The 16,187-nt window shown below is 46.6% G+C and overlaps 1 protein-coding gene across 3 annotated transcripts in view; it reads left to right on the plus strand.

Moving 5' to 3' along the window:
* The window catches only part of LOC140186611 (metabotropic glutamate receptor 3-like), a 60,158-nt gene that overhangs the window by 30,170 nt on the left and 13,801 nt on the right, over window positions 1–16,187 (plus strand). For all 3 annotated transcript variants that reach the window (XM_072240956.1, XM_072240958.1, XM_072240957.1), the window contains exon 3: window positions 12,256–13,322. In XM_072240956.1, the coding sequence (XP_072097057.1) occupies window positions 12,256–13,322 (1,067 nt within the window). The remainder of the gene's footprint in view (window positions 1–12,255; window positions 13,323–16,187) is intronic.

Below are 16,187 nucleotides of genomic sequence, written 5' to 3' on the forward strand. Positions count from 1 at the left end.
CCTGTGAATTGGAGCCTCCAGATGACGCTGTAATGCAACTAGCCAGAATGCCCTTCAACGTACATCTGGAGACATTTGTAAGAGTCTTTGGTGTCAGACTGAATCTCCCAAAGCTCCTGACAAAGTTTGTACCTTCTTTGTGATTACATCAATATCTATATTCTGCATTTTGGTATCGGTTTTCCCTTCTGTACTACCTCAGTGCGCGGAATGATCTGTCTGCGTGGCATGAAGAAAGAAGCTTTCCACTGTATTCTGGTGCGTGTGACAACAATAAACAAACTACCGCTTACCATTCCCTGGGAACGGCTGCCTGACTGCAGGGTAGCTGGAACCAGGAGAGAGAACGACAATGTGGAGAAGGTGGTTTGGATTTGGGAATCAGAAGGTTGCGCAGGATCAGTAAAAGATGCAGAAGGTTGCAAGCTCAGCCAGTTCCATTGTGGGCACTAGCCTCCCCAGCAACGAGAAAATCTTCAAAAGGCAGTGCCTCAAAGAGCTGACATCCATCACTAAGGACACCCACCCCCAACACCTCAGCCCCATCACCCAAGACGTGCTCTCTTCAGGGAGGACTTACAGGAGCCTGAAGGCACATACTCAACATTTTTGGAACAGCTCCTTTCCCAAGCATACTCTCAGCAGCATCACAGGTCAGGGGAAAATTAGCTAGTCAACATCTTAAGGACCATGGTCAGTTCACACAAGCACATAATTTTATTGCACCCTAATGTTTGTACCATTAAACTAAACTGCACAAGAACAGCAGAAGCAGCAATAAGATGTCAAAGCTGGGCCTCATTCCTGAGGAAACGGTTCAGCCATGCTGGGTTTGTTTCCTTTTAAAACAGTGGAGACTGAGGTATACTTTGTGACACAATCAAGAGGAGATCTGCAGATGCTGGAATTTCAAGCGACACACATAAAAGTTGCTGGTGAACACAGCAGGCCAGGCAGCATCTGTAGGAAGAGGTACAGTCGACGTTTCGGGCCAAGACCCTTCGTCAGGACTAACTGAAAGAAAAGTAAGTAAGAGATTTGAAAGTGGGGGGGGTAGGGAGAGATCCAAAGTGATAGGAGAAGACAGGAGGGGGAGGGATGGAGCCAAGAGCTGGACAGTTGATTGGTAACAGGGATATGAGAGGATCATGGGACAGGAGGCCTAGGGAGAAAGAAAAGGGGGAGGGAGGAAAGCCCAGAGGATGGGCAAGGGGTACAGTGAGAGGGACAGAGGGAGAAAAAGGAGAGAGAGAAAAAGAATGTGTGTATATAAATAAATAACGGATGGGGTACGAGGGGAAGGTGGGGCATTAGCGGAAGTTTGAGAAGTCAGTGTTCATGCCATCAGGTTGGAGGCTACCCAGACGGAATATAAGGTGTTGTTCCTCCAACCTGAGTGTGGCTTCATCTTTACCGTAGAGGAGGCCATGGATAGACATATGAGAATGGGAATGGGACGTGGAATTAAAAGGTATGGCCACCGGGAGATCCTGCTTTCTGTGGCGGACAGAGCGTAGGTGTTGAGCGAAACCATCTCCCAGTCTGCATCGGGTCTCACCAATATATAGAAGGCCGCACTGGGAGCACCGGACGCAGTATATCACCCCAGCCGACTCACAGGTGAAGTGTCGCCTCACCTGGAAGGACTGTCTGGGGCCCTGGATGGTAGTGAGGGAGGAAGTGTAAGGGCAGGGACCGATACAGTCCGGAACCAGTGGCGTCGCAGGAGTTGCCGGTCAGCATTGAACTCAATAAAGGACTGCCCTAGGGACTCCAGTCTGGATGTTTCCACGTGGTTTGCTCTTGAAGCCTCCCCCATGAGTGGGAGTAGCTGCAAGGAAGTAGAGGTTTGAGATCAGAGTTTTCCTTCTCCTAGATGAGCTGCCAAGCACAGCTGACAAGCCCCATCTGCCCTAAGCAACCGGCTTTAAAGCACCCGTAACCTGCCTTTCCCCTTTGCCCCTTCTCCTGTCAGTAGAAACGGTTCCACCAGGCTTAGTAGCCAAGCCACACGTGAAGGGCAGGAGCTGGACTTGGTTGTCAGAGGCTATTTGAGACACACACCATTGAGAGCATTTAATAGGTAGTGGGAGTTTATCCCCATTACCACCCCGGCTATAACAACCTTAAGGAACCAGCAGGTCTTTGGAATATAGGAGGAAACTAGGACACCTCGAGAAAACCCACGCACACACAGGAAGAACGTACAAACTTTCTAACTGGAATTGAACAACGAGCTCGAGGAAAAGGAAAACTCTGATAGCCCCGAGCTGGAATACTGCAGTACTGTGCTAATCACTATGCTACTGTGGCTCTGTTCAGTTCATAGTGCTTCAACAGAAGCAGATTTACCTTCAAAAATGTTGTGTGGCTTGCATTGGGAGACTCATGACTAACCTGGTACAGAAATCTGTTAAGGAACTCAACGGGTCAAGCAACATCTTTTGGGGGCAAAAGTAATTGTCCATGTCTCAGTGTAGTCCTGATGAGGGTTTCAACCCAAAATATTGACAATTCCTCCCCCCTCCCCCACACATATTCTGTCGACCCACTGAGTTCCTCCAGCAGCATGGCCGTTGCAAAGCCCATGACGAGGTAGACTGAGGGATCAAGAATTAATTTTTATTGTACAAGATGTCCGTTCAAGACTCTGATAACAGTGGGATAGAAGCTATCCTTGAGCCTGGTGGTTCGTGTCCTTAGGATTTTGTGTTGCCTGCCCAATTTCATTCTCTTTTGTCTTCGCACGTCCAGTAAACCCAGGCTGAGCAGAATACTTAAACAATCACCTTGTGTATAAATGGTTTTGCAATACCTCATAAAATAGAGGTTTACAGGATGAAAAGCAACATAGATCAAGTGGACAGCCAAAGACTTTTCCCAAGGGTCTTCATCATGTAGAGTTATAAGAAAATCAAAGTTCAAAGTACATCTATTATCAAAGTATGTACATATTATGCAACCCTGAGATCCACCTCCTTACAGGCAGCCACAAAACAAAGAATCCCAAAAGAACCCGTTAAATAAAGACCATCAAACACCCAATGTGAAGAGAGGGAAATAAAACAATCATGCAAACAATAAACACAAGCAAGTAGCATTCTGAACTAAAGTCTACACAAAGACAGTCCTGTCCATAGACCCTGAGTTCAGCGCAGAACGGAGCAGCGAACTGAACCGGCCCATTCTTCATCTCAAGCCCCGGCACCCTGACCGTTTCAATCTGTCCAGGCGCCTAAATCGTCACCCAAACATCAGGTTCAGTCACCTCGGTACGCTGTAGGGCCTGGACACCGCCGCCTCAATTTGGCCTGTACCTGGCCTTTCCGATTCGGCACAGCTCTTAAATCATCGTCCAGAAATGGGCTGGTTTTCCTCAGGAACATGCGGAGATTCAGTACGCCATCAAAAACCTCAGCAAAGTTCTATGGACATGAGGTGGAAAGTGTGCTGACTGGTTGCATTACGGGTGATATGGGAACACCAAGCCTTTGAGTGGAAAATCCTACAACAGGTAGTGGATTCGGCCCAGTACATCACGGGTAAAACCCTCCCAACCATTGAGCACATCTACATGAAGCATTGCCGTAGAAAAGCAGCATCCATCATCAGAGATCCTCACCACTCAGACCATGCTCACTGCTGCCATCAAGTAGAAGGTACAGGAGCCTCAGAACTCGCATTATCAAGTTCAAGAACAGTTACTACCCCTCAACCATCAGGCCCTTGAACAAAAGGGGATAACTTGTTATTTCATGCTCAATATTTACTGCTATTTATTTAAGCATTTGCAGCTTATTGTCCATTGATCCTGTTTACAGTTACTGTTCTATAGGTTTGCTTAGTATGCCCACAGAAAAAGAATCTCTGGGTTGTATGTGGTAACGTGTGTACTCTGATAATAACTTTTACTTAGACTTAACTTTGACTTTGACCTTGACCTTGGTAAGATGTTCCAAAGCATTTTCAAGAACTTGCCACAGTTGGCTGTCTCACTTGCTTCTGTCTCTCCAGGTAATCCCAGACAGCTTAAATGATGTTGAGATCAGGGCTCTGTGGAGGCACTCTTATTTGAAACCGTATAAAAAATCTAGTGTACCTAAGACTTTTGCACAGTACTGGCGTTATCATCATCATCCGTATGTCCCATGTCATATGACGTGGGCGATCATGGTCGCATGACCATGATTGTTCTTTGGCAAATCTTTCTACAGTAATGGTTTGCCATTACCTTCTTCTGGGTAGTGCCTTTACAAGATGGGTGACTGCAGTCGTTATCAATACCCTTCAGAGATTGTTCGCTTGGCGTCAGTGATCGCACAACCAGGACTTGTGATATGTACCAGCTGCTCATACGACCATCCACCACCTGCTCCCATGGCTTCGCATGACCCTGGTCAGGGGGCTAAGCAGGTGCTACACCTTGCCCAAGGGTGACCTGTAGGCTAGCAGAAGAAGGAGTGCTTTATATCTCCTTTGGTAGAGATGTGTCTCTGCTTTGTTCCCAAGTGGGCATAATTTTAAAGTGACTGGAGAAAGTACAGGGGGATGACCAGAGGTAAGTTTTTTTACACAGAGAGTGGTGGGTGTGTGGAATGCCCTGCCATGGGTAGTGGTAGAGGCAAATACATTAGGGCACTTAAGAGACTTAGATGGGCACATGAATGATAGAAAAATGAAGTGTTATGTAGGAGGGAAGGGTTAGATGGATCTAAGTGGGGGTTAAAAGTTTGGCACAACATTATGGGCCAAAGGCCTGTGATGAGCTGTAGTGTTCAATGTTCTGTGACGAAGGAAGTAGGAAGAGAAGACCTTTTTGTTTGTGCATGTTTTAGGATCTAGGTGTTACAGGTAAGACCGACATTTAGTCTCTCAAAAGATCTCGAGAAGGTGATGAGGAGAGCGGCCATCTTGGACCCAATGTTGTCAGTATGATGAGGGCAATCCTGCAGCTCTGATGGGGAGGGAATTCCAGGACTAGGACCCAGGAACACTGAGATATTCCCAAGTCACTTCATAATCAGCATTCTCCTTCATTAGCACAATTAATTAAATAAAACAGCTTTATTTTTTCAGATGAAACCTAATTGCTTTGGCTATTGTGCAGGGGTAATTATGTGACACAGCTGCTTGTTGCTGGGAATGTTGCCCAGGCAACGCTGGTGACATCTGCTGCTGGACAAGTCGGTTTTAATCCACGTGATGAGGCCTACTCATGATGGTAAAAAGAGTCACACAGTGCAGAAGCAGGCCATTCGGCCAAACTCGCACATGCTGACCAAGGTTTCCATCCAAGCAAGTCACATTTGTGTCTGATTGACCCATGTCCCTTTAATCCTTTCCTATCCGTGTATCTGTATAATGACTAGAGTGAATGGGTGGTTGACGGTTGGTATGGACTCGATGGGCCAAATGGCCTGTTCTTTGTGATGTGTGTCTCCATGACTCTAATCACGTCTCTAGGATGTGGGGGAAACTACAGTACACTACATGGAGCTGCAATAGATAGAACGGTACGGTATAGGCCCTTCAGTGCATACTATTGTGCCCACTTTTACCCTACTCCAAGATCAATCTAACCCTTCCCTCCTACATAGCCTTCAATATTTCTTTTATCCATGTACCTATCTGAGAATTTCATAAATTATCCCTAATGAATCTGCCTCTACCACCACCCACAGCAGGGCGTTCCATACACCCACCAGTCTCTGTGCAAAAAAAGTTATCTCTGACATCCAATCACCTTAAAATTATCACCCCTCGTATTAAACATTTCCGCCTTGGGAGAAAGGTGACAAACAAGAGAAAATCTGCCGAGACTGGAAACCCAGAGCAACACACAAAAAAATAGCAGGCCAGGCAGCATCAGTGGAAAAGAGCCAACTGTCGATGTTTCAGGTCGAGACCCTTCTGCAGGACTGGAGAAAAAAGATGAGGGGTCAGAGTTCGAAGGTGAGAGAGGAGGAAGAAACACAAGGTGATAGGTGAAACTGGGAGGGGGTGAGGAGTGAAGTAAAGAGCTGGGAAGTTGATTGGCGAAAGAGATACAGGACTGGAGAAGGGGTAATCTGATAGGAGAGGACAGAAGGCTATGGAAGAAAGAAAAGTGGGAGAGGTGCCAGAGGAAGATAAGGAGATAAGGTGAGAGAGGGAAATGGGAATGGGGATGGTGAAGCGGGGGGGGGGCATTACTTAAAGTTTGAGAAAGCAATATTCATGCCATAAGATTGGAGGCTACCCGGATGGAATATAAGGTGTTGTTCCTCCAACCTGAGTGTGGCTTCATCGTGACAGTAGAGAAGGCCATGGACTGACATGTCAGAATGGGAATGGGAAGTGGAATTAAAATAGGGAGCCACTGGGAGATCCTGCTTTTTCTGGCTATCCACTCCATCTTTGCCTTTTATCTTCTTGTACACCTCTTTCAATTTGCCTCTCATCCTCCTTTGCTCCGAAGAAAAAAGCCCTAGCTCACTCAACCTTTCCTCATAAGACATGCTCTCTAATCCAGGCAGCATCCTGGTAAATCTCCCTTGCACTCTCTCTAAAGCTTCCATATCCTTCCTATAGTGAGGCAACCAGAACTGAACACAATGCTCCAAGTGTGGTTTAACCAGGGTTTTAAGGAGCTGCAACATTACATCGCGGCTCCTGAACATGATCCTCCATCTAATGAAGGACAATGCAGCATCTGCCTTCTCTACCACCCTGTTGCCCTGTGCAGCAACTTTGAGGGATCTATGGATGTGGACCCTGAGATCCCTCTGTTCCTCCACACTGACAAGAATCCTGCCATTAACCCTTTATTGTGCCATCAAGTTCGACCACCCAAGGTGAATCTCTTCACACTTGCTCAAAATGGACAGCTTGGGTTTTGCTTGTCCAGTTTACTCGCACACTTGGTTTGTTCCCTAACCCTAATGCATCCACTATTTACACCTGTGTGGTGATGGCTGACTTCTCGAGCGAGGAGGGGAAGGGACCAACTCCAAACCACCAACCACTGCAGTTTCATCCACCCAGATTCTCAGTACAGAGATCAGGAAGCACACTCCTGCTTTCCTCACTGTGACGGTGATATGAGAGTTTACAACCCAGCCATTAATCTAAACCGTCCTGGGTTGGATTAACACCCACAGAATTCCGGGATGCCATGAAGATTTGAACGGCGCGATAGAAATATCAAAAGCACAAGATATTCTGCAGATGCTGCAGATCCAGAGCAACACACACAAAATGCTGGAAGAACTCGGCAGGTCAGGCAGCATCTATGGAGAGGAATAAACCGTCAACTCTTTGGCCTTCATCAGGATTTCCAGCATCTGCAGAATCTGTTGTGTTCCTGGATTAGATCGTCACCATTGGGATCATTCTGGATTGAAGCCGGCCATTTTACCAGTTCAGAGAGCCATAGAGAGATACAGCTCCAAAACAGGCCCTTTGGCCCATCTAATCCATGCTGACCAGCAACCATACCTTTACACCATTTTATTCTTTCCAAATTCCTGTCATGTCCAACCAGAATCTACCATTCCCCAAGTAAAGAGAAGCAATTGTTGGTGGACAATTAACCCACCAACCCATCTGTCTTTGGGATGTGAGAGGAAGCAGCGCCCAGGGGAAACCCACAAGATGACAGGTACAACGTGCAAACCCGACACAGACAGCACCGGAAGTCAGGGTTGAACCCAGTCAGCTAATACTTCTTTTGTGTCTGCTAAGAATTAAATCCAACAACTCAGTCACGGTACAGAACTATTTCAACGACCTTTCAGTTTATTCAACCACAGACCAACTGAGTGATGCACGAATGTCCAGCGTGACTCTGCCAGTCAGGCAGCATCTGTGGAGGGGAATGAACAGTCGAGACTCTTCATTCTGTCCGTGTCTCCTGTCAGAAGTTGCCTGACCCATTGAGTTCCTCCAGCATTTTGTATGCTGCTCCAGTGTCTGCAGGCTTTCTTGTGTCTACAAATGAAGAGCAATGGGAGTGTAATGAAGCAAGAATCCCAGAGCACGAGAGTAAAGTTTGTTCAAGGCACTATCATAGACGGACAGAGTGGTGGAAAAAGACGTTAGCATGCCTGCCTTCGTCATTCAGGGAGGGCACTGGGTATAGAAGTTGCGACACAAACATAAAGGTTCTGTGGATGCTGGAGATCCAGAGCAACACACACAAACTTCTGGAGAAAATCAGCAGGTGAAGCTGAGGGGAAAAACCAGTCGGTGTTTCAGGCCAAGATGAAGAGTCCATAGATGCTGCCTGACCTGCTGAGTTCCCTCAGCATTTTGTAGAAGTTGATATATTATGTTGTAGTTATATATTTAGCCAGAGAGTGGTGAATCTGTGGAATTCGTTGCCACAGGTGGCTGTGGAGGCCAAGTCATTGGGTATATTTTAGGCAGAGATTGATAGATTCTTGATTAGTCAGCACATGAAGGGTGACAGGGAGAAGGCAGGAGATTAGGGCTGACTGGGAAAATAGATCAGCCATGATGAAATGGCAGAGCAGACACAATGGGTTAAATAGCCTGATTCTGCTCCTATATCTTATGGTCTGATGGTCTCATAAGTCATCAGTGCACTTGGACTACTATGTGCAGTTTTGATTACCTGTAATAGAAATGTGGTTAAACTGAGAAGAATGCAGAAAAGATTTACAAGGGTATTGCCAGGACTAGTCAGCATGAGTTGTAGAGAAGGGTTGGCCAGGCTAGGGGTTTATTCCTTAGAATGTAGGAGAATGAGGGGATGACCTTGAAGAAATTTATGAAATTATCAAAGTCATGGGCAAGGTGGATGGTAACATTCTTTTCCCCAGGGTAAGGGATTCCAAAACAGGAATGGGGCATATTCAGGGCGAAAGGGGTAAGATTTAACATGGGGTGAGTATATGAAACAAGCTTACAGAGGAAGTGATAGTATCAATTAAGAAGCATCTTGACAGGTACATGGGGGAGGGGGGTAGCGGGGTTTGGAGGGAGAAGGACCAAACACAGGAAATTGGAACTGGCTGGGTGGACACTGTAGTCGGCACAGATTGGTTGGACCGATGGGCCTGTGTCCATGCTGTTATTTCTCTGTGACTCTAAAATTGCAAGTGGGGTTGTCTGGCTTGTTGAGTACCACCTTCCCAAGTATCAGTGGGAGAAGGTTCGGTGGAGGAGGGATGGGATTGGAACAGGGTAACTCCACCAATTCCTGGATTTTATTTCCATCTCATCCACTCCATTTTCCGACAAACATGGTAGTGTAGCAGTTAGCTTAACCAGCGGCCCAGATTCAATTCCCGCTGCTCTCTATAAGGAGTCTGTATGTTCTGCCCTTGAACTGCATGGGTTTTTTCTGGGTGCTCCAGTTCCCTCCCGTGTACAGGTCAGTAGATTAATTAGTCACTTGCATATAATTGGGTAGCATGGTCTAGATGGGCTGGAAGGGCCTGTAATTGTGCGCTATCTGTAAATAAAATAAAATAAACATCCTCTGGGAGCAACAGGTCCTGAGCAACTCGCAGTGAATGGATTGGAAAAGGTTCAATCAGCAACAAGTTCTGCTTGTTGGTTCATTCCCAGGCACAGTCCATATCTGGATTTAATGTTCCCTGAAAACTGCGGAGAGGAATATATTTGGAGAGAAAAACGTCATCTTTTATTGAAACGTGGTCTCTGCGTGGAAGGTGCCATGGAGATTCATTACAGTCCCACTATCTCAGATGGACGAACGGAAGAGATTGACTGAGTTGAATGAAAGGAAATGCATGTGTCCAGACAACCAAAGAAAACTTCATAGAGCATAGTCCAGGCCCTTCAGCCCACAATGTTGTGCCTAGAGATTGCAACTCGACCTCGTAAAATAAAGGGAAAATACTGCGGAAATCTCTGTGTGAGGGGTGGCATGCCACATAGTCTCTATCTCTCGTTCTGCGCCTTGTAAGGGCATGAAAAAGACCCGTCACCACGGACGCACACACACACAGACGCGTGCGCACAGATGCGCACGCACATACATGCAGATGCGCACACACAGACTCGCAGGCACACGCAAAAAAAAAGAAAACCATTCACCGTCCAAGTTATTTTGGAAGGCTGAACATTGCATTTTCCTTATCAACACCAAGTCCCATCACGAAGAGTGGATAGGCAGACAGAGGTCACTAGAGACACTGGGCAGGTCAGGTGAGGTGTGTGGGTACAGTAAACAGTTAAGGTATGTGGCTTCCTGTCAGGGCAGTGGCAAACTTTACCACCCTGACTTCAGATTCCCACAACCGTGATGCTTTACTACCATTACGGTCACAGGGGAGGGGGGGCCAGTTATTTATCAAGCTCTTTGAGAAAATCACTCTCCCAACTGGTTCCAAAAGGCCGTCGGTCTTTACAAGAACGACTGCAGGTCAAAAAAAAATCACAAAACTGAGGATGTTTTGTTTCTGGTGTGTAAGTGTCAGTACGCTACCCAAAGTAACACTGTTCAAATGATGTTTCTGTCACTCCATGTGGTGGCTGGCATAGTTCTCAGAGAACAGGATCACTTGTTCTGATGAAGCTGTGCACTCGGTAATGTACACTGCTTATGGAATTAGCTTGAGGTGTTGTCTCAGTCATTCAGTTCAGCATCTGGAAGTGTGTCTGTCAATGTTCTCGAAAAGCAGCCCTTCCAGATGAAGCTGTGATTAATAGAACCTTCCCCCCGCCCTCTACTTTCTTAAAAGTAGCGAAGATTCGGTGTGACATCTAATACTTTGACAAACTTCTATAGACGTATAGTGGAGAGTTTATTGACTGATCGTATCACCGCCTGGTATGGAAACACCAATGCCCTTGAATGGAAAATCCTACAAAAAGTAGTGGTTACAGTTCAGTCCATCACAGGTAAAGCCCTCCCCACCAATGAGCACATCTACACGGAGCACCGTCACAGGAAAACAGCACCCATCATCAACGACCCCCCACTGCCCAGGTTATGCTCTCGTCTCACTGCTGCTATCCAGAAGGAGGTACAGGAGCTTCAGGACTTACACCATCAGGTTCAGAAACAGTTATTACCCCTCAACCATCAGGCTGTTAAACCAGAGAGGATAACGTCACTCATTCCATCGCTGAATTGTTCCCCAAACCTATCGACTCACTCTCAAGGACAGTTCATCTCATGTGCTCATGTTGGATGTGGTCTTTCGTTGATTCTGCTGTGTTTCTTTCTGTTTCCTGGGAATGCACATAAGAAAATGAATCTCAGGCTTGTGTATGTATTTTGATAAAAAATTTATTTTGAACTTTGAACTTTGTTATCCCCCTCACACGAATCTATCACCCTCCAGCTTTTGCTCCATTTCTCCACTCCTTCCCTCCACACCGTCTACCTCCCCTCTTCCTTTCCAGTCCTGATGAAGGGTCCCGACCCAAAGTGTTGACTGTCCATTCCTCCCCCCCAATAGATGCTACCTGACCTCTGGGTTCATAAAACATAGAACAGCACAGGCCCTTCGGCCCACAACGCTGTGCCGACTTTTCAACCTGCTCCGAGATCAGTGTAACCCTTCTCTCCCACACAGCTCTCCACTCTTCTATCATCCATGTGCCTATCTAAGACTCTGGTAAACGTTCCTAACGTATCTGCCTCTACCACCACCCCTGGCAGTGCGTTCCACACGCCCTCCGCTCTCTGTTAAATAACTGCCCCATAAATCATCCTTGAACTTCCTCCTCTCATCTTAAATGGATCTGAATCAGAATTAGATTTGATGTCGCCAGCACATGCCGTGAAATGTGTTGCTTTGTGGCAGCAGTACCGTGCAATGCATAATAATAAAAAACTATAAGTGAGAATAAGAAGTACGTAACATTAAATTAAGCAGTGCCAAAAGAGAGCAAAAACAAAACAAGTGAGGTGGTGGTCATGGGTTCAATGTCCATTCAGAAATCTGATGGCAGAGGGGAAGGAGCTGTTCCTGAATCAGTGAGTGTGTTCCTTCGGGCTTCTGATGATGGATGCTGTTGTAGATGTGCGCTGGTGGGGAGGGCTTTGCCTGGGATGGATTGGCCTTGTTCATCACTTTCTGTAGACTTTTCCATTCTTGGGTATTAATGTTACCATACCAGTGTTGGTGGCTCCTATCTGTCTCAGATAGGAACGTTGGAATGAATTGAACTTTTTGTCTGAGTGGGAGCAGTTTCCCCATGTTGTTAATAAGCGCTAAGCTTCACACCACAATTTTGACTGAAGTTCACTTGTCATTCTTTTGTCTCTCCCCCCAGCCCCTTTCCACCCCACAGGCGATGCAGACAGTGAGATCAAGTTTGATGAAAATGGAGACGGGATGGGCCGCTACAACGTGTTCAACTTCCAGAAGCGGGCGGGCAAGTACACGTACGTCAGGGTCGGCCAGTGGGCCAACTCTCTGTCGCTGAACACAGACCTGATACACTGGCCCAAACGCTACATCCCCACCTCACAGTGCAGCGACCCGTGCGCCCCGAACGAAGCCAAGAACATGCAGCCTGGTGACGTCTGCTGCTGGATCTGCGTCCCCTGCGACCCTTACGCCTACCTGGAGGACGAGTTCACCTGCAAGGACTGTGGTCCAGGTCGGTGGCCCAACGAGGACCTGACGGGCTGCTACGACCTACCAGAGGAGTACATCAGGTGGACGGACGGGTGGGCCATCGGGCCAATCACCATCTCTTGCGCAGGGATTGTCACCACCCTCATGGTCGCCTCCGTCTTTATAAAGCACAACAACACACCTCTTGTCAGAGCTTCGGGCCGCGAGCTCTGCTACATTTTGCTCTTCGGGGTCTTCTTTTCCTACTGTATGACCTTTTTCTTCATTGCCAGGCCCTCGCGCGCCATATGCACCCTGCGCCGTCTGGGACTGGGCACGTCTTTCGCCGTGTGCTACTCCGCCTTGCTTACCAAGACCAACCGCATTGCCAGGATATTCAACGGGGTGCAGGAAGGTACCCAGAGGCCGAGGTTCATCAGTCCCAGCTCGCAAGTCTTCATCTGCATGAGCTTAATCTTGGTCCAAATTGTCATGGTGTCGGTGTGGCTTGTGTTGGAGACTCCAGGAACCAGAAGGTACACTGTTCCTGAAAGAAGAGAGACAGTCATTCTGAAATGTAACGTGAAAGATTCCAGTATGCTAATGTCACTGGCCTATGACGTGGTGCTGGTGATTCTCTGTACGGTGTACGCCTTTAAAACACGAAAATGTCCTGAAAATTTCAACGAAGCAAAGTTTATTGGATTTACCATGTACACAACGTGCATCATCTGGCTGGCTTTCCTCCCCATATTCTACGTGACTTCCAGCGATTACAGGGTAAGTGTTCTTTTGTGTCCATGTTATCAAGTGTAAAGGTCCAGATGTTTGGTGGCTGTTGGGATGATGGAAACATATTTTACCTTTAAAAATTAACATCTTAGTTCCAATTCCCATTCCGACGTGTCAGTCCATGGCCTCCTTGACCGACACGATGAGGCCAGACTCAGATTGGAGGAGCAACACCTCTGCGTTCACCAGCAACTTTGATGTGTGTTACCTCATATTCTGACTGGATAGCCTGCAGTGTTTTAGCATGAGTGGAAGTTCTCTAACGTCAACGGGTTCCTCTCTTACCATTTCTCTTCTCCTCACCTGCCTATCACCTCCCACTGGTGCCTCTCCTTCATCCCTTACTCCCATGGTCCTCTCTCCTCTCCAATCAGATTCCTTCTTCTTCAGCCCTTTACCTTTTCCACCTATCACCTCCCAGCTTCTTACTTCATTCCCCCTCATCTGGCTTCATCTATCGCTTTCCAGCTTGTCCTTCTTCCCCTCCCCCGCTTTCTTATTCTGGCATCTTCTCCCCTCCTTTCCAGTCCTGATGAAGGGTCTCAACCTGAAATGTCAACTGTTTATTCCCCTCTAAAGATGCTGCCTGATCTGCTGAGTTCCTCCGGCATTTTTGTGTGTTACTCTGGATTTTCAGCATTTGCAGAACCTCTTGTGGAAGTGTATCTTTCTTTATTTGCAGTCTTGGGTAGAAGTGAAAAACTGGAGACGTTGCAATAAATGTTGAAATGCAAGAAACTTGGCCTCCACAGCTGCCTGTGGCAAAGAATTCCACACATTCACCACTCTCTAGCTGAAGAAATTCCTCCTCATCATTCTAAAAGGACACCCCTCTATTGTGAGGCTGAGACCTCCGGTCTTAGACTCTCCACATAGGAAACATCCTCTCCACATCCACTCTAAAAGGCCTTTCACCATTCGATAGGTTTCAATGAGGTCACCCCTCATTCTTCTCAAATCTAGTGAACACAGGCCAAGAGCCATCAAATGCTCTTTATATGACAAGCCATTTACTCCTAGAATCATTTTCATGAACCTCTTTGGAACCCTCTCCAGTTTCAGCACATCCATTCTAAAACAAGGGGCACTAAACTGCTCACAGTACTCCAAGTGAGGTCTCACCAGTGCTTAATAAAGGCTCAACATTACATCCTTGCTTTTATATTCCAGTCCTCTTGAAATGAATGTTAACATCGCATTTCCCTTCCTCACCACAGACTCAACCTGCAAATTAACCTTTAGGGATCCTACACAAGGACTCCCAAGTCCCTTTGCACCTCAGTGTTTTGTATTTTCTCTGTACTTAGAAAATAGTCAACCCTTTCATTTCTTCTACCAAAGTGCATGACCATACACTTCATGGCACTGTCTTCCATCTGCCACTTCTTTGTCCGTTCTCCTAATCTGTCTAAGTCCTTTTGTAGCCTCTCTACTTCCTCAAAGCTACCCGTGTCTTCATCTATCTTCATATTGTCTGCTAACTTTGCAACCAATCCATCAATTCCACCATCCAAATCATTGACATATAACGTAAAAAGCATTAGTCTCAACACAGACTCCTGTGGAACATCACTAGTCACTGGCAGCCAACCAGAAAAGACTCCCTTCATTCCCACTCTTTGCCTCCTGCCAATTAGCCACTGCTTTATCCATGCTAGAATCTTTCCTGTAGTACCCTGGGCTTGTATCTTGGTAAGCAGCCTCATGTGTGGCACCTTCTCAAAGGCCTTCTGAAAAACTAAGTACAAAACATCAGCTAATTCTCGTTTGTCTATCCCGCTTATAATTTCTTCAAAGAATTCGAACAGATTTGTCAGGCAAGATTTTCCCTTGAGGAAACCATGCTGACTATGGCCTATTTTATCATGTGCCTCCAAGTACCCTGAACCAACATCTTCCCAACCACTGAGGTCAGACTTACTGGTGTATAATTTCCTTTCTTCTGCCCCTTTTCCTTCTTGAGGAGTGGGGTGACATTTGCAATTATCCAATCTTCCAGAACCATTCCAGGACCTAGTGATACTTGAAAGATTGTTACTAATGCCTCCATGATCTCTTCAGGCACCTCTTTCAGAACCCTGAGGTGTACACCATCTGGTCAGGTGACTTATCTACCTTCAGACCTTTCAGCTTCCCAAGAACCTTCTCTCTAGTAATGGTAACTTCACACACTTCATGACCCCGACACCTGGAACTTCTGCCATACTACTAGTGGCCTACACAGTAAAGACTGATGCAGAATACTTGTCTGCCATTAATTTGTCCCCCATTACTACTTCCCAGCATCATTTTCCAGTGGTCTGATATCCACTCTCACCTCCCTGTTACACTTTATGTATCTGAAGAAACTTCTGATATCCTGTTCAATATCATTGGCTAGCTTACTTTCATATTCCATCTTTAATTTATAGCGAGAGGATTCGAGTACAGGAGCAGGGAGGTACTACTGCAGTTGTACAAGGCCTTGGTGAGACCACACCTGGAGTATTGTGTGCAGTTTTGGTCCCCTAATCTGAGGAAAGACATCCTTGCCATAGAGGGAGTACAAAGAAGGTTCACCAGATTGATTCCTGGGATGGCAGGACTTTCATATGAAGAAAGACTGGATGAACTGGGCTTGTACTCGTTGGAATTTAGAAGATTGAGGGGGGATCTGATTGAAATGTATAAAATCCTAAAGGTATTGGACAGGCTAGATGCAGGAAGATTGTTCCTGATGTTGGGGAAGTCCAGAACGAGGGGCCACAGTTTGAGGATAGAGGGGAAACCTTTTAGGACCGAGATTAGGAAAAACTTCTTCACACAGAGAGTGGTGAATCTGTGGAATTCTCTACCACAGGAAACAGTTGAGGC

Source organism: Mobula birostris, chromosome 23, assembly GCF_030028105.1.
Source record: "Mobula birostris isolate sMobBir1 chromosome 23, sMobBir1.hap1, whole genome shotgun sequence".
Classification (NCBI taxonomy): domain Eukaryota; kingdom Metazoa; phylum Chordata; class Chondrichthyes; order Myliobatiformes; family Myliobatidae; genus Mobula; species Mobula birostris.